A 25,055-nucleotide genomic window follows, 5' to 3' on the forward strand; every position below is an offset into this window, starting at 1 on the left:
AAATCTGTTTTAGTCTGCACATACAGGGAATTTGTCATGGTGTTTCTCATGTTTAACAGTAGATGTAGAAAGACTACAAAAGAGGATGTAAAGTAATGTTTCAGAAGTATGAAACATCATTCAGTCCTCTAAAAGACAGAACCGCTCAGTCTAAAACACACTGAGCTGATTTGCAGCCTCTCGGGATCTTTTTGGAGCTAATCTACTTTCTTCACCTGCCAGTTTCCCCGACATTTGATCGCCGGCTCTGGCTCAAAGCTCTTGCGCTCATTAGTTGGGCTGTTTTTCTGGCAGGATGCGCTGCTTTTGGGGTCAGTTTGACAGCTCCTCAATCACAGTCTGTTTATCAACATGAAGTGGGCCCTTTAGCAGTCCTGGACGACGTCCATCTGACAAAGAATCATTTTTTTTTAGGTCAAAGTGTTGGTTTATTGCATCAGACAGCTACCTTGGCTGCATATATGTAGTAGGTGTTTAAACTACAGAGTATCACAACTGAAATTATGGTATTACTGTCAGTGTTTTTTTTTTCTATATAAAGGCAGCATGTCTGATAGAGTTTGAATGGTTGCTGCAAGTGCCAAACAACTGCATGTACTCTGGTTCTGGAACTGAGGTTTTGGAACTTTATCAACCCTCACAACTTTTGCCAACTTACCCTCCAAAAACAGAGTTCAGATTTAAAAAGTTTTGGGATTGTTATGAATTAAAAACCCCAATACACAGCACTCAGAAGATCTGGTGGCACCTGGTCACTGTAAATGTCAGCATACTGCAGCCTGAGTCTGCTTGAAGCACTAGCGGCGCCAGGATTTTGATTGTGGGTGGGCCTCCAGAAAACTGGAAGGGCCAGTTAAAATAAGCCAAAAAAGGGTTCCCCTTCATCCCCGTTTCAGTGCTTTTTCTGCGGTACTGAGGACAGCCACTCAGTAGCCTACCTGTGTGGCGCTTGTGTCGCTGTTCGCAGCTCAGTGCTGAAGCGGACAAAGACATACACCATAACGCTATCATAAGTTACCTCTGCCTACTGCCAATATTATTTTCCCTCCAGAAATTGTGCATACACCAGCGTTTCCGCAACTTTTTTTGTCCCCGGTCAAAATGACCGGCCGTCCTCAAGAATTCCGGCCATTTAGAACAACTACCGGACATTTGCTTTAACATTATTTTGCAGCATTAACAGCAGCAAAACACATAAATCTGATATTCTGTGATACATCCATACAAGTCTGCACTAAACGGGACTGAGGACACATTTTTATTTCCAGACCTGACCCAAAACCCAGACAGTAGAAACCAAGCCAACAGTAAACCTGAGTAATTATTACCCTGTTATTAGAGACTGGTAGACACGTACACATGATGAAACCCTGGAAATGGCTGCACAGAGACTTTCTCTATTTTTTCTTTGTGTACGTGGTTTAAAGTATCAAAATGAAAGCTGCACGCTTTTCCTGACACGCAGTCAGTCACACAATATACGCCCACGTTAAACTCATAAACAACAACAGTTAGCTTCATGTTAGCACCGTTAGCCTGTTAGCACATCTAAGCTGGCCGCTATCATAACTAAGCAGCTTAAAAAAGCCAAATACCGTCCTCCACCGACAACAACGAAGCATCCAAACACATAACAAAAGTGCTCTGTTAACTGGACACTGTGTTACAACTCTACATTTCAAATGAAAAATGAGTCTTACCGTCAGCTGCTAATATCAGTCCTCATGATGATATCACTGTAACCTCCAATAAAGCAGTAAATCCAACCATCCTGGTTTATTTGGACTAGTCCCGAAAAGATAAAAGCTCCACAGCAGATAGTCCAGTCCTTCTCTCATTGACAGCTTATCCAAGACTACTTCTGCTAATAAGCCGGCGTAGGCCTCTCTCTGTCTCTGCTGCTGCATCGGTGTTTACGACGCTCAGCTATACAGTTCCCTTTGTTTCAGCCTCTTCATTACTCACAGCGATGACATACTCAAAATCCCTCAATACCGCTGATGATATTAAGCCTTTGGTTAACCAGGAGAACCTCACTTAGATTAAAATTCTGCTTTATGCAAAAGCTCTGGTCAAACTTTCCCTGCAGAGTCTCCAGCAGTAATGAGCAGGCGCAGTAGAGAAATAGATTCACTTTGACGTCATTGTGCATACATAATTAGCCATGTGCTTGCCGTCTGAGGAGATAAACAACCCCAGCACCGCAGGACAGTAGTAGATGTAGTTAGATTAGGCAACTTTTAGTTTATATTAACGCATTCTCGCAACATATCTTCTACGTTACACAAAATATAATATGCAAGTATTCAGTATTTACTTATCTGGTCATTTGCATGTTTTCTGCCAGACATTTTGACCGGTTATATTTTTGTCCGCCGTACTTCCGCCCTTTTTACCGGCCAATGACCGGCAAATGCCAGCTAACGGAAACTCAGCATACAGACAGCAAGAAACTAACGATAACATTAGCCTGTTACTTGCCATGCTGGTTTGAGGGGGTGGCTACGATGACATGATGAGAAGAGGGCAGCCAAGCTGGACGGTAACTCGTCACCCGTAACTTTACTTAAAATGGCAGGAGTTTCCCCCTCTTGCTCCTTGGAGCGTTTCTCAGTGAATTTAAATGAAACAAGCTGCTTTGCTTTGCCATGTTAACGTCTCATATAGCTAATAGCTAAAGTTACCGTCTGTGTCAGTCTCGTTGAGCTTGCTGCTTGAGAAAGGTTGCGCATCATTATCATTCATTTCATTGGATCACTTGCTGGTGATGATGCAGCCTGTGGGCAGGCTTAAGAGACCACACGTGGGGTACAATCCTCTGATTGGCTGAGAAGCTTTCACTGAAAGCCTTCCTTAGGCTGCTTATTGGATGAACAGCCAGAATAAAAACTAACGCTGTGTCCGAAATTACTATGGGCCTGGGTCAAAATGGGTGGGCCCGAGCCTAAAATGGGTGGGCCCAGGCCCACCCGGGCCCAATAGTAGCGCCGCGGGTGGCTTGAAGGTCTCAGACTTGTTTGATTTGTATCTTTATTTAATCCGAATGCAACCATACCCATTTAAAAGTTATACCATTCCCTGCCTCTTCAAAAAGAGCTATATCTGCAAAGCATAGGTCCACTTAATCCTCTGAGCTACATGGGGAAATTAGGAAGAAGGTCAATATTGGCATTTAAAAATACAACCCCAATTCCAAAAAAAGCTGGTGCACTGTCAGTTCTGTCTGTTTGGGTATTTATATTTAACATTTTGACATTTACTGTAGTTCTGTGACTCTGTTAACTTAAAGTTATGCTCTCTATTTTTTCCCTCTCATTATTATTGCTTTTAGCTAAAGGGGGAGGGTCCCCATATTGGTCTTTGCCCTGGGCCTCCAAATGGCTAAAACTGCCCCGCCTCACATCTGCAGCTCCCCCTCACAAACCGTTCTGTCCTGCCAGTTTGTTGTTTTCATTTTTCTGTTTCTGCCCTTTTGACAGTATTTATCATTAGTACGTTTAAGATCAAATAAAACATCCTCGTTTGGACAAGTTTTACTCAATTTTACAGTATTTCAGAATGTGATCCGTGTGTGTTTGGCTCATTGATGATGACGATGCGCGTTGCACACCTCTGCTATCCACTGTACTATCTCAATAGTTAAGGCATAGAAATAAATAAAAGTTGCATTAAAATCACTAAGATTAATAATCATCTAGCGTTCAGCCAGTTTTGGTGAAACAGATATTCATAACTAGTCAGTTCGGTTAACAAACAGCACAATCACCACTCCTTTTTCCTGTTTCTGCCCCAGAAAGGATCCTCATAAACACCAATTATCATTCTTGGAGGACTCAAGATAAGGAACTTTAGAGATGGAGGAAAGGTCATGCAGACATTTGACATAAATTGAATCTAAATCTTCCAGTTATGAGCTCAATGATTTAAAGCTTTACAGTCAGGATGAGCAGAAGGTCAGGATCAGAGGAAGCTACAGCTGCAGACATCAGCTCCTGCTCCAGCCAGGAGGACTCAATAAGCTCTAATCTGATTTAAGATGCAATGAGATAGAAATCCCCCCCCCCCCCCCGCCCCTCGTCTCCAGGACGGCCTGGCCTCCCCAGTTGCTACGCAGCATCTAAAATTCAATCTTAATCTCAGCTGAAGCAGCACAATATGACTGTGAGTGTGGTTGTACAGTGGTGCTTGTTTATTATGGCTCAGGGTGATCTAACTGAAATGATTTGATTCAGTTTGATGGCTTAGGTAAATAAAGAAGAATGTATTGATCATCCACAATCCTGGAATGTGATTTATAAATCATGAAAATGGGTCTTTCTGAGCCTGGACCATATTCATAATGATGCACATTAGGGCCCATACCCCCGCTTTTGACAAAAATCAGAGATTCTGATTGTTTGAAGATGATATTTTCAGAGTTTCCTGTTGTACGAGTTGTCTTAAGAGTAACTTTTAAGCATGTTTGATATTTCCAATCTGATCCCGACGTGCACAAGGACCCCATTAAACGGCCGAGCATGCCCTCTGTGGAGTGTCATGGTGCACAAATGGATAAAAATGACTAAACCTACAAAAACGCCTGGAGATGTGACTTTCTGGTCGGTGAGTCAGCAGTGGTTTGACGGCCTTAAAGATGATCTAGTCAGGTATTTCAGGTGGTCTGAGGCGGTGGTTCTCAACTGATTGGTTGGGTCCCAAAAGTGGGTTGCAAAACCCTTTCCAGTGGGTTGCGGATGTGTGCCTGGTAAAATTACGCCAAATGGTCTATGAGACCATAAAGCATGCATGTTTTGTTTTATGTCATTGTTTTGTTACACCCATTGTACTATCTTAGGCCCATGCTTTTGTATTTTTTATTAAATACATCTGATTGACCAAAAAATTCCCCAGAATTTCAGTTGCAATTGTCCTTGAGGAGTTGACAGTGGGTCCCGTGACTTAACCAGTTGAGAACCACTGGTCTAAGTTATGCTAGGACTGATTTTACCTTCCCTGGCTGCACTAGTTTAAAAGTATAAACATTAGATTTGTGCAGGATCCTCCAGAATTGCCTCTTATCCCTTCAAAGGCCTTACTGGGGCATCAGTGGTTATGTCCATGCACCCTGTGTGGATTGCTCCATTCCTACATGTCTTCCTCCACTCACCTTACTTTCTGACCACTGTCATATCTATACCAGAGTATTAAAAAGTCACAAAGGGTTAAATTCTCCTAAAATACTGAGCTCACGGACCACAGTGATCTTCTTTATCTTTGTATTTTAGGAACAAGAGCATCAGTTCTACTCTACCAGGTTTTATTGACATTTGCTCCAGGTGGAGATGAACCGGAGAGACATGAAATCAATAAGATCTGATAGAGAACACAGATTTGTTTCTTGTCTGTGAAACAGATGGCTTTGTGAAATTGTTTGGGCCTCATGCTCTGATACAGGTTTTAATGTTTCAGTGATTGAATATGACTGCAATTGAAACAAGTGGATGGACATTTGGCAGCACTTTACAATAAGACTCACAGAAAGAGGCCTAGTTATGAGGTAAGAAAGACTAACCAATAGTTAGAGAAAAAATGAGGAAGGAACTGGAAACTCCAAGTGAATAACTACTGAAAAGGATTGTTGGACCTTGAATACAGGGGGAACAATGCGGGTTCCGCCCTGGTCGTGGGACAGTGGACCAACTCTTTACCCTTGCAAGGCTCCTTGAGGGGTCGTGGGCACTTGCACATCCAACCTACATGTGTTTTGTGGATTTGGAGAAGGCTTACGACCATGCAACATGGAGGGTAATGTGGGGGATACTGCAGGAATATGGAGTCCTGGGGCGGCTGCACTCTGCCGTATAACCAGAGTGAGAGTTGTGTCAGCATCCTAGGCCCAATCGGACACGTTACCAGTGCATGTTGGCATTTGCCAGGGCTGCTCCTTGTCTATGATTCTGTTTGTGATTTTCATGAACAGGATTTCAAGGCACAGCCAGGAACAGGAGGGTTTTCGGTTGGGTGATCTCAAAATTCCATCCCTGCTTTTTGCAGATGATGTGGTTCTGTTGGCCTCTTCAGCAGGGGACCTCCAGCAGGCACCAGGACAGTTTGTGGCTGGGTGCGAAGCAGTCAGGATGAGGGTCAGCTCATCCAAGTACGAGGCCATGGCTCTCTGCCAAAAAAATGGAAGGTTGCTCCCTCTAGGTGGGGGGAGTGTCTGCCCCAAGTGACGGAGTTCAAGTACATCGGGGTCTTGTTCACAAGTGAGGGTAGAAGGGACAGCGAGATCGACAGGTGGATTGATGCAGCATCTGAGGTTTTACAAATGTTGTACCGCACTGCCGTGAGGAAGAGGGAGCTGTCCGGAGGGCAAAATTCAATTTACCAGTCGATCTTTGTCCCACCGCTCACCTGTGGTCATGTATTCTGGGTATTGACTGAAAGAATAAGATTGCGGGTTTAAGTGATTGAAATGAGATTCCTAAGGAGGGTGGCTGGGCTCAAGCCTTGGAGATAGGGTGAGAAGCTCGGACATCCAGAAGGACCTTGAAGTAGAGCTGCTGCTCCTTGGTTTGGTTTAGGTGGTTCGGAAATCTGATTAGGATGCCTTCTGGTCGCCTCCCTGTGGAAGTTTTTTGGGCTCATCCAACTGAAAGGAGACCACGGGGTAGACCCGGAATTTGCTGGAAGGATTATCTATCTCATCTGGCCTGGGAACGCCTCGGAATCCCTCTGGAGCAGCTTGAGAATGGTGCTGGGGAGAGAGAAGTCTGGACTGACTTGCTTAGCCTGCTGCCATGGATAAGCAGGACAAAATGGATGGATGGATGGATGGATGGATGGATGGATGGATGGATGGTTATCCATTAGTTACCAAATGTCTCAGCAAACACGACCCTTGGAAATGTTTACGTTAGCCTAGGGCTGCCAGGTGTCTGCTGTCTGTGCCATACTAGCATGTCGCTGCCAAGCTCGAGGCAGACATCACAGCCATGTTGCGTTGGTTATCGAGCAGTTATTTCCTTATTTTTTTCCTTGGTTAATTACCAGGTAGTTAGTCAAACTTTCATGGTTAACTAGCAGTTGGTTGCTTATATTTCCCTAATAACTTGCAGTCATTTACTCATTCTTTTTCAGGAAAACAACCAGTTATTTCCTCATTTAATGTCTTGTGAAGATACCAGTCTTAGTGTAAATTACTTTATAGTATTACTTGTTGTTCCCTTCATTACAGCTATCATAGCTATGTGTGTAAAAAGTATCTATACACATAAATATTTGAGCTAAAGAAGGAGAAACTAAGCCCCATAGAAATCCCAGCCCTGTCAGCGATGACACAAACCAGATGTCTTATCTTGTCCAGTGCTGTGTAACGCCTCATTTCTTTACCGCCTGCTCTCCTGGCTGTTTCCTCTCTATTTAGATCTAATAACTGCTTTTAAATACCGCTCTGTGGATTTCCTCTGGGAGGGCGGAGATACAGCTAACTGGGCCACTGCAGGAGGGGAGGGACTGCAGGATGTTAGCTTTGACCGTCTGGAACCGCAGGAGGCTTTTTATAGTGACATTCACCTCAGGGCTGCGGCGTCTGTTTCTCCAAACTCTCAGTCGAGCTGAACCGACGTTATAGTTGGCCTGCAGGAATGTAAGGTGGAGCAGCTTTGACAAAGTGGGCTAATTAACTTCTCTGGATGTGGAGTCTGAACGCTAACACAGTGCTGTCATGGTTTTTAGTGATGCCCGTGGCTATTTTCTGTGGCCTGGTTTCAGTCAATCATAGGGAGAGGCAGAGGAAATGTGGATTTTAGTGTGTTTTTGTAATTAAACTGGAGAATAAATGCAGTCACTGTGCAGCATGTCGATCAGAGCTCTGTGTATGCGAGTCAAAGTCGCTCTGGACAGAACAGATTGTTATAATTAGCCTGAAGTCTTAAAGTCATCCAAAATAAAACTCTGCTCATGTTGGAATCCAAGCAACACACAGAGACATCTATTCTTATCCGCAGTGATTAAAGAAGCATGCAGGACTCCTGTTTAAAGGATAAGTCTGCTATTTTTCATCCTGGGTCCTATCTTAATGGATTTGTGGTCTAAATGACTCATAGCTTTTAACAGTTTGAAGTTCCTCCAGTAGTTTCTTCAACCAGCAGCCCCAGTACAGCTCAGGAACGTCTTCGACCAGTCAGAGTTTTTCCTTCAGCATCTTCACAGTTTTTGGCTGTCACCTCAGTAGTGTCACATGGAGCTTTATTTTGATAGGACAGCTGACAAGAGAAAGGAAATGTAGGGAGAGAAAGTGAGGGAAGACATGCAGCACCAGGGTCAGGAAGTGATCACATGACTAGTGCATAAAGGACTCTAGCCTCTGTATATGAGCGCCTGCTCTAACAACTGAGCTAGTCTGGCGCCCCTGACCAAGATTCTAACCTGAATGTACAGAACTGTAATAACTAAGTATTATATTTTTCATTATAGGGTGTGTTATTGAGCATATTAGTGCCCATGGCATGGCATTAATTCTGAGAGGAACATGCAGGCTTTCGAGCAACAGGTGCATCCATCTAGACGTCTTTTTCCGTGACGTCCACACTTATTTCAGTGAGACAATGCCAAGTCACATTCTGAATGAATTACAACAGCATGACTTCACTATCAAACAGGGCTGAGCCCAGACTAACATGTATGCAGTTGCTACAGGTTTATCCCGGGTAACTAAACAGAGAATCTACTGACCCTAGCATCCAGTGTATTGAAGGAAAGAGAGGATCAGAAGAAGGACAGGAATGGTGTTCATGGCAGGAGATAGAACCTGGGTAAGAGTACCTGCACCTCACCTGGGCCTTTGGTTACTGGTAAGCCAAAAGTTCAGTTTTTGTTTGGCTGGGTTTTAACTCAGAATCAGAGACTAGTCTGTGGGCAGGGGTCAGCTGTAGAGTCTGGTAACATGCAACATGGCGTCTTCTCATCCTCTTTATGGCAGCAATCTACATGAGTCTTGTGGCGTTTCAACACAGCTTAAGCAAATGTTTATAATAAATTCAAAACAATTTACAAAACACAGAAAAAAAGGACAAAGAAGAGGAACTCTATGTTGCTTAGGATTCTTAGCACAGACCAGACCTGTATTCTAGTTAAGATATACAGCACATTATGAAGCACAATAAACAATAACAGAAACATTGCACTATTGAGCAACTTTAGATGTACATCAAACAAGATTAGTGGTGAACAGGCTCCTGTTCCAACTTTTTTGGAGCATGCCACAGGAATCAGAATTTGTGCATATTTCCAAAACCAATGAAGTGTTTAAGTTTGAACATAAAATAACTTGTATGTAGTTGAGTTTGAGTAGAAAAGGATTTGCAAAGCACTGCACTGTTTTTATGCAGTTGTCATCTTACGTCCCATCTTTTTTGTAAATTGTGGTGTATGGCAGCCAAAAAAAAAAAAAACTTGAATTAAAGGGAGCCAGTAACGCCCATGCTGGAAGGAGATCAGTGCTGTAGTTAGCAGCTTTGGCTCAGAAGATTTAATGTATACATATATGCTACATCCCATATTCCAAAAAAGTTGGAACATTGTATAAAATGTAAATAAAAACAGATGTCAATGATTCATAGATTCATAATTTATTCAGAATAGAGCATAAACAAAATACCAGATGTTGAAACTAAGACATTTTACATTTCATAATAAAATATTAACTCATTGTGAATTTGATGGCAGCAAAACATCTCAAAAAAGTAAGTTAAATTAGGTAGAAAAAAAATGCAAGGTAAAGCTGGACCATCAAAGAGGCCATATGGGAACAGGATCCAGAAACACTGCCATCTTCTCTGGGCAAAAGCTCACTTAAAAAAAAATGAAGGCAAAATGGAAAACTGTTCTGTGGTCAGTTGATTCTGACTGATATGAGTGCACAGTTCAAAAGTCTTCTGGGAGACTCTGCCTCTCTAAAATGCACCTTTTATACCCATTCAGGTTACTGAACTGTTGCTATTTAACCTGATTAGTTGAGAAATGTCCCCCCATCAGTTTTTCATTGGTACCACTTACTTTTCCCCTCACCCTACTTTTTTGAAAGCTCATTTTGAATTCAAAATGAGCTAAAATTTTTCATGAGATGGCAAAATATATAAGTTTCTAAATCTGATATGCTGTTTATGTTCTGTTGTGACTCAAATACGGGTTTATGGGATTTGACAATCATTCACTTATGTTTTTATTTAACGTCCCAACTTTTCTGGAATTTAAGGTGCAACACATGTATGAGTTAATTCTTTGAAGTTCAGCTGGAGCTTGGTTTTCCACACCAACTCTCCTACTACAGCACTGATTTCCTTCCAGAAGTTGTTTCTGGCTCTTTACTGTAATTTACAGAAAAGCTGGGACATCAAGTGATTTGTAAAGACTTTTCTACCCAAATTCAACTAAAACAGGTTATCTTATATTCAGACTTAAAACCTCCAATTGTTCTTCTGGAAATATGAACAAATTCTGAATCTGGTGCCTGTAACAAGTTCCAAAAAAGTTTGAACAGGAGCCTGTTCACCACTGTTTTGCATTACCTTTTCTCCTTACAACACTCAACAGACTGAAGACACTGCTTGTTGGTTGATTGATTCTAGCTGCAAACTAGAACCAGTCAATATATGTAGATTCATTCAGCAACAATGACATACCACCATAGATTTTCTGGAATGTTAACCAACAGAAACATGCATTTTCTTCCTGTATCGTTCTGTCATCCTCTCATATTGCCTCCTTCTTTGTCCCTCCTTGGTGCCACAGCCAAACTCCCCTGGCCTCTCCTCCACCCTCCTGTTATGTTTATATATCCAGTTTCCATCGTCTAGCGTGCAGCGTTACAGTCGACTCTGTGGTTGGATTTGGAGCAGCTTAACACAGCAAACAGATTTATGAACTGCTGACAGACGTGACTGACAGCTTCAGTTTTTACACACAGCTGTAGATACTTAGGCTGCAGTTCACTCATTAACCAGCAGATGTTTTAGTAGTCACTGCTGTTAGCCTGCAGCTAAAGAAAGCAGGTTTAGAGTAATAATGGATGTTGGACTACAGTGAAGGAGCAGCTGTGTATAACAAGTGTCAGCCATAGTCTTATTTAAAGTGACAGCTCCTAATGAATCCTTTTAGGAACACATTTTTAACACAAAGTTGCATGTATCAGGCTCTCTCAAGCTTCAGTTAGAATAAGAAAAACATAAAGCCATGGTTAAAATAGGGATGTGCACAATTAACCAGCTAAACGGTTATAGTTGGCCCAGCTTGAATAAATTGTGTTGAATTTTGTCTGATTTCTGGCTTTTTTTTTTTTTTTTTTTTAATGTAGACTGGTTGACTAAGCTTGACCACTGACTCCATCATTATAATCACTGGCCCAGGACCATTGCTTTCTGAGCAAAACTGCCATAGCTTCACTTGTCCTTATATGTAAGCACTGATTGGCAGACTTGGCAAAACACTAAATTTTTTAGCCAACTCCAGCTGTCTGGCCAGTGTAACTGGTTCTTTCTCTGACTTTTGCTGCCACTCTCCCTCAGCTTTTTAGGCCTTTGGCTGGGAAATGATATAGCTTCACAACAATGGCAAAAATCATAATTACAATTATTAAATACGATTAAATTCCCTTTTCTCTACAGGAAAGGTGGAAGAGATATGTACTTAACTGATTTAAAATCAATGCAAGTCAACAAAATAATATCAATTACTCTTTATTTCACTGGCTACCGTCTAGCGTACAGTAATGGTTTAAATTATTGATCTGACTTTTATAAAACAATACAATACAATTTTACATTAAAATCATGATGTCTTAAATCAAGGGTGTCCAAACCTTTTCTGCTGACATATACTGAAAGTTATAAGGATGGTGGGGCCACCTTCATATACCTCACCTTTATGATATTGAAGTCAGAAAATCCTATCTAGTGTAATCAGACTCAGTGCTGCAGGCACTTCCTGTACTTTAAAGATACAATATGTACAATTTCAGCTGTGAAATATCCATATTGATTTAAAAATTGACCATGTTATACGTTTTAATTTGCCTAAGCTTTCAAAGACAGAGAAATTCTTGATTTTCGTAATTGTAACAGGATGTGTCTTTTCTGGAGGCTACCATGGGATGTGAGTTCAGTCCCCATAGAAACTCCCAACACTCAGCATTTCCAGCGAATACAGACCGGCTCTGCCTACCACCATGGCCTCCTTCTCAGTACTACGTCTTGTTTGAATAGAGAACTGTTCAATAAAACTCTGCCTCATAAGGCGTATTAACTAAACAGAAAACTGAAATTTGGTTCTCATTCATATATTTCTTAGAATGGGGGAGAAATGCACTGAAACAGGCACTTCTGCCTTCACACTTGAAGCAGTCCCAGAATGTGCATATGCTCTAGTGTTGCTTCCAGCGCAAATGTGGAAGTTCCTTTTTCAGTGCATTTCTCCCTCATTATGAGAAATTTGTAAATGAAAACAAAAATTCACTTTTCTGTTGAGTAAATATGCTGGATGATGTGCCTTTTTAGAAGATTATTTATTTGCCTTTTTTGAATGTAGAGAAAAGTTGGCAGTAGTGGGCTGAACTTGAACTCAGGCCACAAAACTTACCACTGGCCATCTGCACCTTGGAGCTGGGCATTGCTGGTCTGTACATGTCATATCATGTAAGTGATTTTTTTAAAGCCCCCTGAAGGTGTAATTTTGCATATTGTTCAATATAAAGTCAGGGTGTGTGTGCTTCATTTACCATACAATACTAATAAGTGCTGAGTGATTATGATCAATGGAAGCTAAAATCAAAATTATAATAAAAATTGTTACTGCCTTTTAATTTAAAGACAGTTTTTAACCTGGACAAATTTGGCCAGTTGTAAGTGCAATCAGCTGGCCTTGACTGTTGAACCCTCCATTTAGTGCATACAAACTTCACACTTTAGACATTTTTTCCAAACATGCATAAAAGTTTAAGTTCTGTATAATCAACATATATTAGTCCAAACAGGCTGTACGACATGAATCCAGATGTTTTTAATCTCATCATGCATGCATGCATGTTGATGGAGTTGTTTGTGCCGTTGTGTCTCCTCAGGGACTGTGACGTCAGTCAGATTAACTACATGTACGCTCAGTATGTGAAAAACACCATGCAGCCGCTCAACATCGCAGACGTCACCAAAGACCAGCGATTCCCCTGGACCGTCAGTAAAGCTTTCATTTCATCTTCTTTCTCTTTGTTCTGTCTCTTCCCACAGTGAGTAATAATCTCTGTTTTCCTCTGACAGGATGAGAACCCCGATCACACCAGCAACCAGATCAAGAGTTTGCTCTGCACCCCCATCAGGAACGGCAAGAAAGACAAAGTCATAGGTACGCCCCAGCCCTCCTCCACGTTCTTGACTTTTAAAGTTCTGATCCTGGGTTAAATTACCTTTTTCATCTGGTCATGGCTGTAGCTTAGATGAAGTAAGAACCAAGAAAGGCTGCTTTGACTTTTAAAGACGCCCTCGTTTAACCTTTAGAAACTCTGCAGATGAAATGCCAAGCCAGTAGCCGGTACCAAGTTTTTATATATAATGCTAATCCCCAAAAAACCAAACAAGATATCACAATAAAATTTAAACAAGTCGGTAACCTAAAGTACTTTTAGCTAGGATTGAAATTACTGCAAAACATGTTTTTTTTTAGATATATACTTTTCTTGATGAACACAAATGATGATAATGATAAAAATATAAAACTAGAGTCATGAAAAATATATTTTCAGGGTTTAAAAGTCAATAAATTTTTTTTTTTTATTTAATAGTCTAATTTTGATGACCAGGGTGCAGCAGGGGTTGGAAATACATCTGCAAAACATAGTAAATATTGTGTATTGTAGGGTTTCTTTTTGTTTGTGTTTAGATTCCTTTGACTTTTTTCCAACATGTCGAGAGTTTGCAAAACTTAGAAGTAGTGCTGCAGGATGGAGATGACGATCATGCAGAGAGACAACCGAGATGTTAGGATGTGCAATTACATAATTGCGTCTCAGGGTGCAATTTTTTTTATTAAGCACTAACGCCAAGGTTTACAAAAATGCCTGCAGAAAGGCCTTTTAGGTTTACAACGGTGACACTATTGCACTTTGTAGAATACAATGTAGTTTCAGTCAAGAAAAAAACATCAGGTTTTGTATTTTTTTTATTTTTTATTTTTTATTTTTTGGTATAAACACTTCAAAACTATTATTATTCTCTGCATTTTCCTTGAAAACCAAACAGGTAAACTCATGATACCATTTAGGTTTTGTATCATTATTGCAAACACAATACTGTCCATTATAGTCACAGTTTATGTAAAGGACTGTCAGTGTCACTGCATTAGTTGTAGCGCAATTAAGGTCCAAAATAAGCCCATAAAATTTTCATATTGCTCTAACTGCATGCTTTTTTGTCCTTTTATGCAAGATACCATACTGAAGCTGCCATAGCAGGACAGCAGCTGGATACACCTCACACCAGCATGTTCTTAATGTAAAATAAGTACACCACTGCTCCTTAAAGTCTCATTTTCCTTTAAAAACTCAGAGACAGCTCAGCGGACAAGTCAGAAGTCATCTACACCTCCTTATATCAAACATTTACCAGTTATCCTTTACTTCTCAATTTGTTCTTTTGCCGTGATTAAACAAGTGTTGTAACTTTCCATCTCCCACAGTCTTAATTTTCTTTCAAAATAAAGGCAAATGTTTGTCCAAACAGGAATTAAAGTACTGACATCTCAAGATGGTACAAATTCCAAAATTAGATCTTAAAAATCAACATTTAGCTGGGGATATCTCTGAGCTCAACTGTTAAACTTTCATAGGTCAATTTAACAGAGTAGGCAAAAAATGTAAACTCCGATCACAATATTATTAGTGAGTCATTTTGTACATGCAGTCCTGCATAATTCTTGATATTTATTTTATTTATTTGTTTTTATTTAACCTTTATTTAGCCAGATTAGTCCCACTGAGATCGAAGATCTGTTTTTCAAGGGAGACCTGACCAAGAATGGCACCTATACACCGTTTCCACAACACACACACTCAAACTCATACAGACACAATAAATGTTTGCAGCAATAATTATTCATCAGTTAAAACAGTGGCATTCAGACAGTTTGGATTCCACATTTTCACTAAGATGTAAAAACAGTCAAAGTCACAAAGTTGTGTAATTAAAATCAGTCTGCAAATTGTTCTGAGAAAATTGAGCAGAAAACCTAAAAGCCATCTTTCCCAGCTCAGTTCGGACTCTGGGAACAACAAACTGCACAGTCAAACATACGCAAGTTTTGCAATCCATCCTTCAAGATCAAAAGAAACAAAAGCTACTCCAGAATTTTGCCTAGAATGGCTTTATAAATGAAGACGTACCAATCTCCAAGCTGACGTGGACTCAAAGAAGTCCAGTTTACTTTAGAGTATAAAGAACAATGGTGAGTAAGAAATCCACAGTTTGTGCTAAATCTCACAGCTCCATGATCCACATTGTCCAACATGTGAAGACTCGAAGCAGAGGCATTCATGTATAAAACATCACCACAGTCAAGGACAGGTAAAAAGGGTAGGCTCAACCAGTCTCTTTATGACCATAAAAGTAGAAACAGGAGTTGTTTCTATAGAAGAGGCCAAGCAAAACCTTCAGCTTTTTAGCAACATACTGAATATGCTCTTAAAAAGACAAGATGTCATCAAATTAAAAACCCTGAATATTTCAAAGAACTTGTCAACTCAATTTCTTGATCATATTTAGTAACAATTTTCTCAGTGTACTTTTAGCTGGCGCACAGCAGTAGATAACCGTATCATCAGCATAAAAATGACAATAAGCATTTGAAATATTCTTTCCAAGACAATTAATATACGTAGTGATTGAGAGTGGTCCCAAAACTGAACCTTCAGGTACCCCCTTATGGATTTGTTGTACCCACTGATTGAACTGGCCTGGGTTCTGCCACAGAGATAGTTTGCAAACCACCCAACAGCATGCTCTGAGAACCCAGTAGCTTTTAGACGGTCCAATAAAATCCTGTGTTCCACAGTGTCAAAGACCTTAGAAAAATCTATTAAGAGAGACAAACACCATTTCTTATCTAAGGTCTCTAGAATATCATCATAGACTTTCAAAGCAGCAGTGGTAGTGCTGTGTTTATTTCTAGAACCTGACTAAAGGGGAGAAAGGACAGAATCAGAAGCAAGGTTTAACAGAGTTAACCAGTGTCCTAGATCTATGCATGGTTTCAGACCACACTGGTGTAACAGCACTCATTTAAATAATCAGTCTAAGAGTCAACATCATCAAAGACATCATTCTATACAACATAGAAATGTTACGTTTGTAATGCAAAAATATGAAAAGCTCTTCTAATTATGATGCTCTATTTAAAACGTTAGCAGAATCATACAAATCGTCCTCTTGCTACTGCCTTCTTCAACTTGTATTGAAAGGTCTTGATAATAAGGCAAAGAAAGCCAGTGATTGTACAGGTTGTATTTATATTACCGTAAATGTCAGACTCATCCAGATATATCGACACTTTCAAGCAGAGGTGATCACAGAGAAGAAAGCCTCTGATTGCTTCACTATTAAAGTGTTTCTGTGGTTACATCTCATGGCGATTATGCTGCATCGGCACCAACAGTTAAAAGGCTTTAACAATCTTAAACTGTCAGCCTGAGAAAACATTAAGCCAGCGAAACATTAGCACATTTATTAGCCGTCTGTGAATGGCCCTGCCACTCCATCCTTCACTGTGATTATCATCAGCATAATTATCTGATAGCAGGTCCATTAGTGGGCAATGAAGAAGACTAATGACTGTGGACGTCCTCCAGCGATCAGACCTCCTCCTCGTCTCTCTTTCAACCTTTAAGAGTCCTGCTGATGATGGAGATCAAAACAGCTCCATTTATTGAACTCAGATGACCTCCTTCTTTATTTAATATTTCTTTAATAAATTATAGTTATTACAGAGGTTCTGCTCATGTCCTTGTAAGGGAAAAGTCTGTTTCTTAACAAATGCTTGCAATTGTAATTCAGACTAGGGCTGCAAGCAGGAGGGCCCTCACACTTGTGCATGCATGTTGATCTTCATAGGACTGTTATTTACCCTGCAAAATAAGGAAAAAATAGGGCATTATTTGTTAGAGATGCTTATGCTTTCTTACATTATGTGGCTCATGAGCACATTTAAATACGCAGTCAAATATGTAGAGGGGAAGACCCTAATCATACATGTGAGATTTGATGCCAATCAGAGGTTTCGTATAAGAGTTTAAGTGACTTCCTGTGAAGCAGCATATTAACAAATTGCTTGCTGATAAAGAAATGTCCGGATGTGTCACTTCCTGTTGCTAGTATGGGTGCTACATCAAAGCGATGAAATTAACCTTTGAATATGTAGAGGGGAAGACCGTGATCCTACATCTGAAATTTGAATGCAGTCAGATGTTTGGTATGAGAGCTGCACATACTTCCTGTCAAATTGGCGAGATATTGAAATGCTTGCCATTGCCAGTGAGACATCCTTCTATGAAACATATCTGAGTTATGGCCAATTGTTGAGGCCATTCTTTCAAATCAGAGCTCAATAGGTTAATCACAATAAGAGGAATGAAGATATGACCCATTTGTGCTACTTCCTGTTGCCTTAAGAGGGTGCTATATTGAGAGGTTTGTGCGTAGGTGTGTTCAGTGTGATACTGTTGTCTTGGAAAAATAAGCAGAAGATCACAGAATATTTTATGCTAAAGTTAAAATAGGTTAAAGTTGTTTGACACCATCAGAAATGCCTTATTTGGAAATAGAGATGGAGCTCGTAGACTTCCTGTTTGGATTTGGGTACAGGTCCAAGAGGCTTTTTTTGTAGGTCTTTTGATGACACATATGCAGACCAAAAATCATACGCGTAGGCTGAACGGTGTGAAGAGGCTGAATATTTAAATGGAAAATGTGAAAATCCGAGGCAGAAATGTTCCATTGCCAGAAGGGGATGCTGTGACTAAGTAATGATATTAATGCATAAATGTGATCATGATCAATATGTGATCATCCCTGTGAGGTTTGGTGATGATTGGTATTAGTATTAAAAAGTTATAAGGCATTTTGGTGTATTTTCACTGCATAAAATGTACAAAAAAGTCATCTAAGTTTGGGCTCCGGTCATGGCCTCGCCCTGTGGTGAAAAGTCACAGTTTACACAATTTTAGATCTCCTGGTTGTCTAGCATGAGCAAAAAAATTCTGGAGTAATTTGGATAAAATCCCTTGGACTAGTTCGTTAAAATATGAAACTTGTTAATCGCCCAAAAATGCCAAAGTTTGACCTTTAGCTGTTCATAGCGCACTTCCTTTACATTTTAGAGGATGGCCCCAAGAGACCAAAATACTAATATTTCCACTGGGGGACAATTTCCCGTAATGTTTAGTGAACTTTTGAGCAAAGAGTATAGTAGGGACAGAGCACCCCCCAAATTAGTGACTGTTCTGAAAATTGACCAATGCAAACACAATAGGGTCCTCACTGACCCTAGGTCAATGCTCGGGCCCTAATTATCTTTACAAAATAGGAGGACTAGAGACTGTCAGACCTTCATTAGGGATGCCCTGTTCACATTTTCCCTTGGATTGAGATCAGCCAGTTCAAGTACCAGTCATATTTAATGTTTTAAAGTATTAGCTGATTTAGCAGTTGATTAGTCCACTTAGGTTTGTAGTGTGCCGAGACCTTCTACAGAGGGCAGTGTAACCACATAAAAGGACTAAAAAAAGTCAGCCTTATTTAGTTCACAACATGGCTTTTATTCCTTTGTTTTTTGTTGAATCCTTACTATTATCCATTATGTGTGTGTCTGTGCCTTTAGGTGTGTGTCAGTTGGTGAATAAGATGGACGAGGCATCAGGCAGCGTGAAGGCCTTCAACAGAAACGATGAGCAGTTCCTGGAGGCGTTTGCCATCTTCTGCGGCCTTGGGATCCAGAACACACAGATGTACGAAACCGTGGAGAGAGTCAGGGCCAAGCAGGAGGTCACTCTGGAGGTCAGCATCACGCCAAATACATTACGTACTCTTTTACTTAGCATGCATTGTGACATTCTCATTTCAGTGTTCTTTGATAGATGGTTGGAATCAGGGATGTTGCGATTCTGATACTAGTATTGGAAATACGTCTGATATTGCTTTAAAATGCAGGTATTGGTACTGGCGAGCACACAAGTTTATGCACAGATCCGATAACATTTGGTTTAGCTTTATATTTTGCTTTATTTAGCCATGCTAAATGTTAGAACGATAATCAGGAAACAATTCTTCTTCGCTGCCAGAAAGCACGTCATGCACGGGCTACTGTTATTAGAGCAGCGAAGAAGAACCAAAGTACCAGAAGCAAATAATGGTGAATGCATTCCCAACCAGTGCTGTTGTACAAAACAAGATGTGACACAGTTTATCAAAAGTTAAATCACTTTTGAACCACAAATCGTTGCCTCTTACTTGTTTTTCCTCTTGAAGCTGTCGTTGTGCTTTCCCATTGACGCTTTTGATGCCTTTGAACTCGTTTGACTTTTGGGGACAGACATATTGTGTACTCTTTGTGAGGGTCTGTCACAGGCTGTTCTATAATCACATCATGCTGCCCGGGTAGAGCATAATATTTATAGAGAAAGAGAGAGCCTGTGATGCAGCCCCCTGTATTACTGCTATTTTAATATTTAGGAGTAAAGCTCAATAATCAGCAGAAAAACAACTTCAGGGTCACAGAGGTGCTGTACGTAATGATTCTATTTGTTGAGTCAAATATAGGTCTAAAATAGTTTGCTACTCTGCACAGTCAGTCCAGAGACCAGTATCGGATGAGTACTCGATATTGACCGATACCCAGCGTCTTGGTATTGGAATTGTATCTTGGTATTGGAATACAGAAGTCACAATTTTTCCTTAATTTTGCCTGTCAATTAACTAAATGACATGATAAAAGAACAGGTTTTCTTTAAAATCCTCCTCCATAGTTTTGGAACGACTGTCTTTACCAATTTTTAAAGACTGGTGGTGTAAAGGTAAACACATCTCAGCTACACATAGTTTTGATGCTAAACTCACAGTACGTAAATTAGCTATGTAGCTCTATTAGGTCTATGTTAGATACATAGTTATGTTATCTAGGTAGCTACATAGCTATAAGCTTTGTAAGCTTGGCTTTAGCTACATTAGCTATGTAGCTCTATTAGGTATGAAGCCAGTAGAACTACATTAGCTACATAGTTATGTTATCTAGGTAGCTACATAGCTACAGGCTTTATGAGCTTGGATTTAGCTACTTTAGCTATGTAGCTTTATTAGGTATGAAGCCAATAGAACTACATTAGCTTCATAGTTACGTTATCTAGGTAGCTACATAGCTACAAGCTTTATGAGCTTGGCTTTAGCTACATTAGCTATGTAGCTTTATTAGGTATACAGCCAATAGAACTACATTAGCTACATGGTTACATTATGTAGGTAGCTACATAGCTACAAGCTTTATGAGCTTGGATTTAGCTACATTAGCTTCATAGTCTTCATAGCTAACATTTTTCTGTAACCACACAGTTTATTTGGCTTTTGTAATCAGGTTTTGCAGGTCAGGGCTTTTGACTTTTAACTTTAGCTGTCCTAGCCATTACCTTAACCCTGACCCTAAATCTTTTTAGTTTAATCCAGTTTTATTTGGAAAGTTTTCTCCTCTGAGATATATTATGCTGTTAGAGATGAACCGTTTGCTACTATGGAGCAATTTTTTTAAATGGGGGCATGAGTCAGATGACCTTGTATTGAAACAAAAATGTTGTAATTTCTAAATCATGCTGATGATTTGTCGGGCATTCTGAGAGATTTCCCACGACACTTGTGTTGGAGTGTTCCTCTGGAAAATCTCTGTTTGAAGGGTCATGTAGCTCGAGCACTTCAGCCCCCAATCCAATAAGTTCTGGGACACTAGACTTGAATGCATAGGGGTTGGGGCACAGAGTATGTTAGGATAGAGCCTTGGCATGAGAATTACTCATTTTATGAGCTTTAGTTACTTTAGTATACCTATTTGCTTTTATTTTTCTTCTTTCCTCTCAGCTGTCATTTTTATTTTGCCATCCCATTGCATATTTTGTTGAGTTTTATTTGTATCTGTCACATTTATTTGCATCTTCTTTTTCAAAGCTATCCTCAGAAACCCTTTATTTTTCTTATTTTTATGCTGTTTTTATGTCTCCATGGTTTAGTTTGAGGGTTTGATCAAAGCAGAAAGCACAGCTTGGTTATCAAGAGGAGAAAGTATGTGATGATGTTACACATGTCATTAAATCTGAGGTAAGAGAAGGGACTGGGTGTGCAGATAAAAGTCTGTATTGGCATGTCAAAGTGTTGAGATGTGACAGTTATATTAGCTGTAAAGATTTCATCATGATGTAAAGCGGTCGTGACAATCCTCACTAATATATAAAAGTACATCATGTGTTTGAGAGCGTCTCCTGCAGAGCCACATGTGGGTGCATGAGTGACAGTGATGGGGAGATGAGGGACAATTTCAAGCTGCTTCTCGACACTTTTCCTGCCTTCAGCCTCATTAGGAGTGAGCCCACACTCACAGCGGATGATTACAGCTCCTACTCAGTCTCTCTCCTCCCCTCTCCTACGTATAGACACACACAAGCATGCACACGCTCTGCCGTGGAGCTGTCAGCGTCAGGGCACCAGAGGTGACGACTCCTCTCTGCTGCAGCTGACGCCCGCCTCGTCTGCTGCCCCACAGACTCCACTCAGGCCAGTTTAGGCGGCCCTGGTTTTCAACTGGGCTCCAACAGTGAACCACTCTCTCAGTTTATGTGTATGGAGCAGCTACAGACTTGAATAGAGAGGGGGAAACATGAAGAAAAGGGAGCATTTAGATGGAAATGTCAGCTCCATGATTGGTTCTGTGCTTGCTCTGCAGCACAGCTTGTTAACACCAACATATTTTCAAGGAAAGTGTAAATAGCTGTCAGAAAATATCATTAGTACCGCTGTGATTTACTCTTACATGCTTTCATCTCTCCAAATAAGCATTGGGAGCAACTGAAGTTTTGAAATTTCCTAACTCATTTTCTTATGAGCCACAAGACATCAAAAGCTTGATACCATACTTTGATGAAACAGGATCAAAAGTATACGAAGTTACAAAACAGATTGTGATTGGAGAGAGGGTTGGAATAAAAGTATGGAAATGTTAGTCAATATGCAAATCATTTGAGTGGAGCTGACAAGGCTGACTTTTGTATGCCAAAGGTTTGTGAGGTTTGTTTATCATTTATACAATAATACAACCTAATTTCAAAAAAAGTTGGGACACTTTGCAAAATATAAATACAAACAGAATGCATTGATTTGCAAATCTCATAAACCCTTATCTTACTCAGAATAAACATAAACTGCATATCAGATGTTGAAACTAAGATATTTTACCATTTCATGAAAATTATTAGCTCATTTTGAATTTGATGGCACCAACATATCTCAGAAAAGTAGGGATGGGACTACAAAAGGCTGGAAAAGTAAGCAGCAAGGAGCATTTTGCAACTAATTACGTCAATTGGCAACAGTAACATGACTGGGTATAATCTGAGCTGTTTAGAGAGGCAGAGTCTCTCAGAAGTTAAGATGGGCAGAGGTTCACCAATCTGCAAAAAACTGTGTCTAAAAAATCCTATATATCCTTATATCATCAAAAGATTAAGAGAATCTGGAGAAATCTCTGTGAGCATGGGATAAGGCTGCAGTTCAGTATTGGAGGCAGGGGATCTTAGGGTCCTCAGGGCCCACTGCATTAAAAACAGGCATGATTCTGTACTGGAAATCCCTGCATGGGCTCAGGAACACTTCCAAATATCATTGTCTGTCAACACTGTTAAATAATAGTTAAAGCTGGATCATGGAAAGAAGAAGCCATATGTGAACAAAATCCAGAAACGCAGCTGGGCCAAAGCTCATTTAGAATGGACTGAGGCAACATATGCTCCGATCCAGACAACATCTCTTTCAGGGAAGGCTTTGACTATTTCAGCAAGTTGATGCTAAAACACATACCACATCCATCTCAACAGCATGGCTTCACAATAGAAGAGTCCAGGTGCTGAACTGGCCTGTCTGCAGTCCAGACCTTTCACCAACAGATGTTAAATTAGCATCAACAAATTATAAATACTTGACAAAATTAAAATGCAGCTATCTGAACCATCAGGACCACCATGCACCTCTCCATATGAGATGTGACATTTTGGTCATCTGCACTCCAAACCCTGTAACTGTGTTTTTCTTTCTCCCTCTTTTTTCTTCCTGACATGTTTATCTGTTCTAGTGTCTGCACTTTTATCTCTCCCCTACTTATTAAGTTCTATCATTAAAAAAAACTTATGAGAACTGCAGCAAAATGAAGATGCTTTGCTTCAAGAGAACAAAAATAAAGTTTTTCAACTATATCTTCAACCAGCATGTTACTTTTTGTTCAGTGTAGATATCTCCCCATGTTTGAGTCTTACTTTGTGTGACCTTTTGCTTGAAGGTCACACAAAGGCTGCTTGTCAGAGTCCAGCTCTAATAGCTCTGTATGTGTATTGTCTCTAGAAAACGTTGTGCTGCCTGCAGTGTTCATACTTCGTATTTTAGGTGACTTTTTTGTGTTTCAGGTTTTGTCGTATCACGCCACCGCAGCAGAGGAAGAATCACGGGAACTCCAGGTAACCGCGGTAAATTCCGATTTATTCATTTAACAATACACACACATCAACATGAGCATCAGATCCTAACAGTGCATGAATTATTAAATACGCCAATGCACAAGCAGGCAGATGTTGTCCTTCAGCCAGCAGAGTTAGTGTAGATGAGGAGCAGCCATGTAACACAACACCACACTGCTGAATCTGCAACACTGCCCCAGGGTAGAAACTCTAGGACTGCTCTCCTCACATACTGGGGGTGTAAATCATTTGAAGCTTTGTGAGGTGGATCTGATTGATGACAGACTTGGGGTATGACCAGTATGTCAGCTTTGAAGAGGTTGATATTTATCTGAAAACCCTATGTTTATTATAGAAAATCTGACACTCGATAAGTCTTCAAAAATAATTTTCAGGTATGAATCAATTCATGAAAAAAATCAAGAATTTATGTATGATGAAATATCAGTAATCCACGTGAATCATCATCAAGCCCCAATTAAAGATGGACATGTCCTGAGTCAAGTCCCATATAAAGACTGACACATCCTGAGTCCAGTCTCTGCCTGAATAAGTACAGGCACATCCTGAGTCCAGAGCTGATTAAGGACAGGCACTTCCCGTGTCACGTCCCAGGGAAAGGAATGTACATCCAGAGCCAAATCTATGCCCCTAGTCATGTTCCAAATGGAGACAGACTAGTCACAAGACATGCCTCAAGTAAAGACAGGCACGTCCCAAGTCTGGTCTCAGATAAGGACAAACACATCCTTAGTCAAGCCTAAGGTAAAGGCCGGCAAACCCCAAGTGAGTCCCAAGTAAACACAGGCATGTCCAGGTGTCAGGGTAAGGACAGGTTCATCAAGTTGCAAGTAGAGATAGGCACATCTAGAGTAAAGGCCAGGGTAAGGACAGGTTCATCCTGAATGGAGTTGCAAGGAGAGGCAGGTTCATAGGTCGAGTCCCTAGTCTTGTCCCAAATGAAGACATACTTGTCCCCAGTCATGTCTGCAGTAAAGACAGGCACGCCCCAAGTTTGGTCTCAAATAAGGACAACATGTCCCTAGTCATGTCCAAAGTAAGAACAAGCAAGCCTCAAGAGTCCCAAGTTAAGACGGACATGCCAAGAGTCACGGCCAAAGTAAGAAGATGCTTAAGTAGAGAAAGGCTCATAAGTCTTTATCCTTAGACATGTCCAAAGTGAAGGCAGTCTTGTCCGGTTGGTCTCAATTAAGGACAAATATATACCTAGTCAAGTCCAATGTAAGGACAAGCATGCCTCAAGTAAAGAGAGATGCCTCAA

At 40.5% G+C, this 25,055-nt stretch overlaps 1 protein-coding gene across 4 annotated transcripts in view; it reads left to right on the plus strand.

Annotated features, from left to right (window-relative positions):
* pde5ab (phosphodiesterase 5A, cGMP-specific, b) overlaps positions 1-25,055 on the plus strand; it is a 141,993-nt gene that overhangs the window by 90,815 nt on the left and 26,123 nt on the right. For 3 of the 4 annotated variants that reach the window (XM_041779098.1, XM_041779099.1, XM_041779096.1), the window contains exons 9-12: positions 13,097-13,205; positions 13,290-13,374; positions 18,895-19,070; positions 23,723-23,782. In XM_041779098.1, the coding sequence (XP_041635032.1) occupies positions 13,097-13,205; positions 13,290-13,374; positions 18,895-19,070; positions 23,723-23,782 (430 nt within the window). The remainder of the gene's footprint in view (positions 1-13,096; positions 13,206-13,289; positions 13,375-18,894; positions 19,071-23,722; positions 23,783-25,055) is intronic. The other variant, XM_041779097.1, reaches the window with a different exon arrangement.

Source organism: Cheilinus undulatus, linkage group 22 (genome assembly GCF_018320785.1).
Source record: "Cheilinus undulatus linkage group 22, ASM1832078v1, whole genome shotgun sequence".
In the NCBI taxonomy this organism is placed as follows: domain Eukaryota; kingdom Metazoa; phylum Chordata; class Actinopteri; order Labriformes; family Labridae; genus Cheilinus; species Cheilinus undulatus.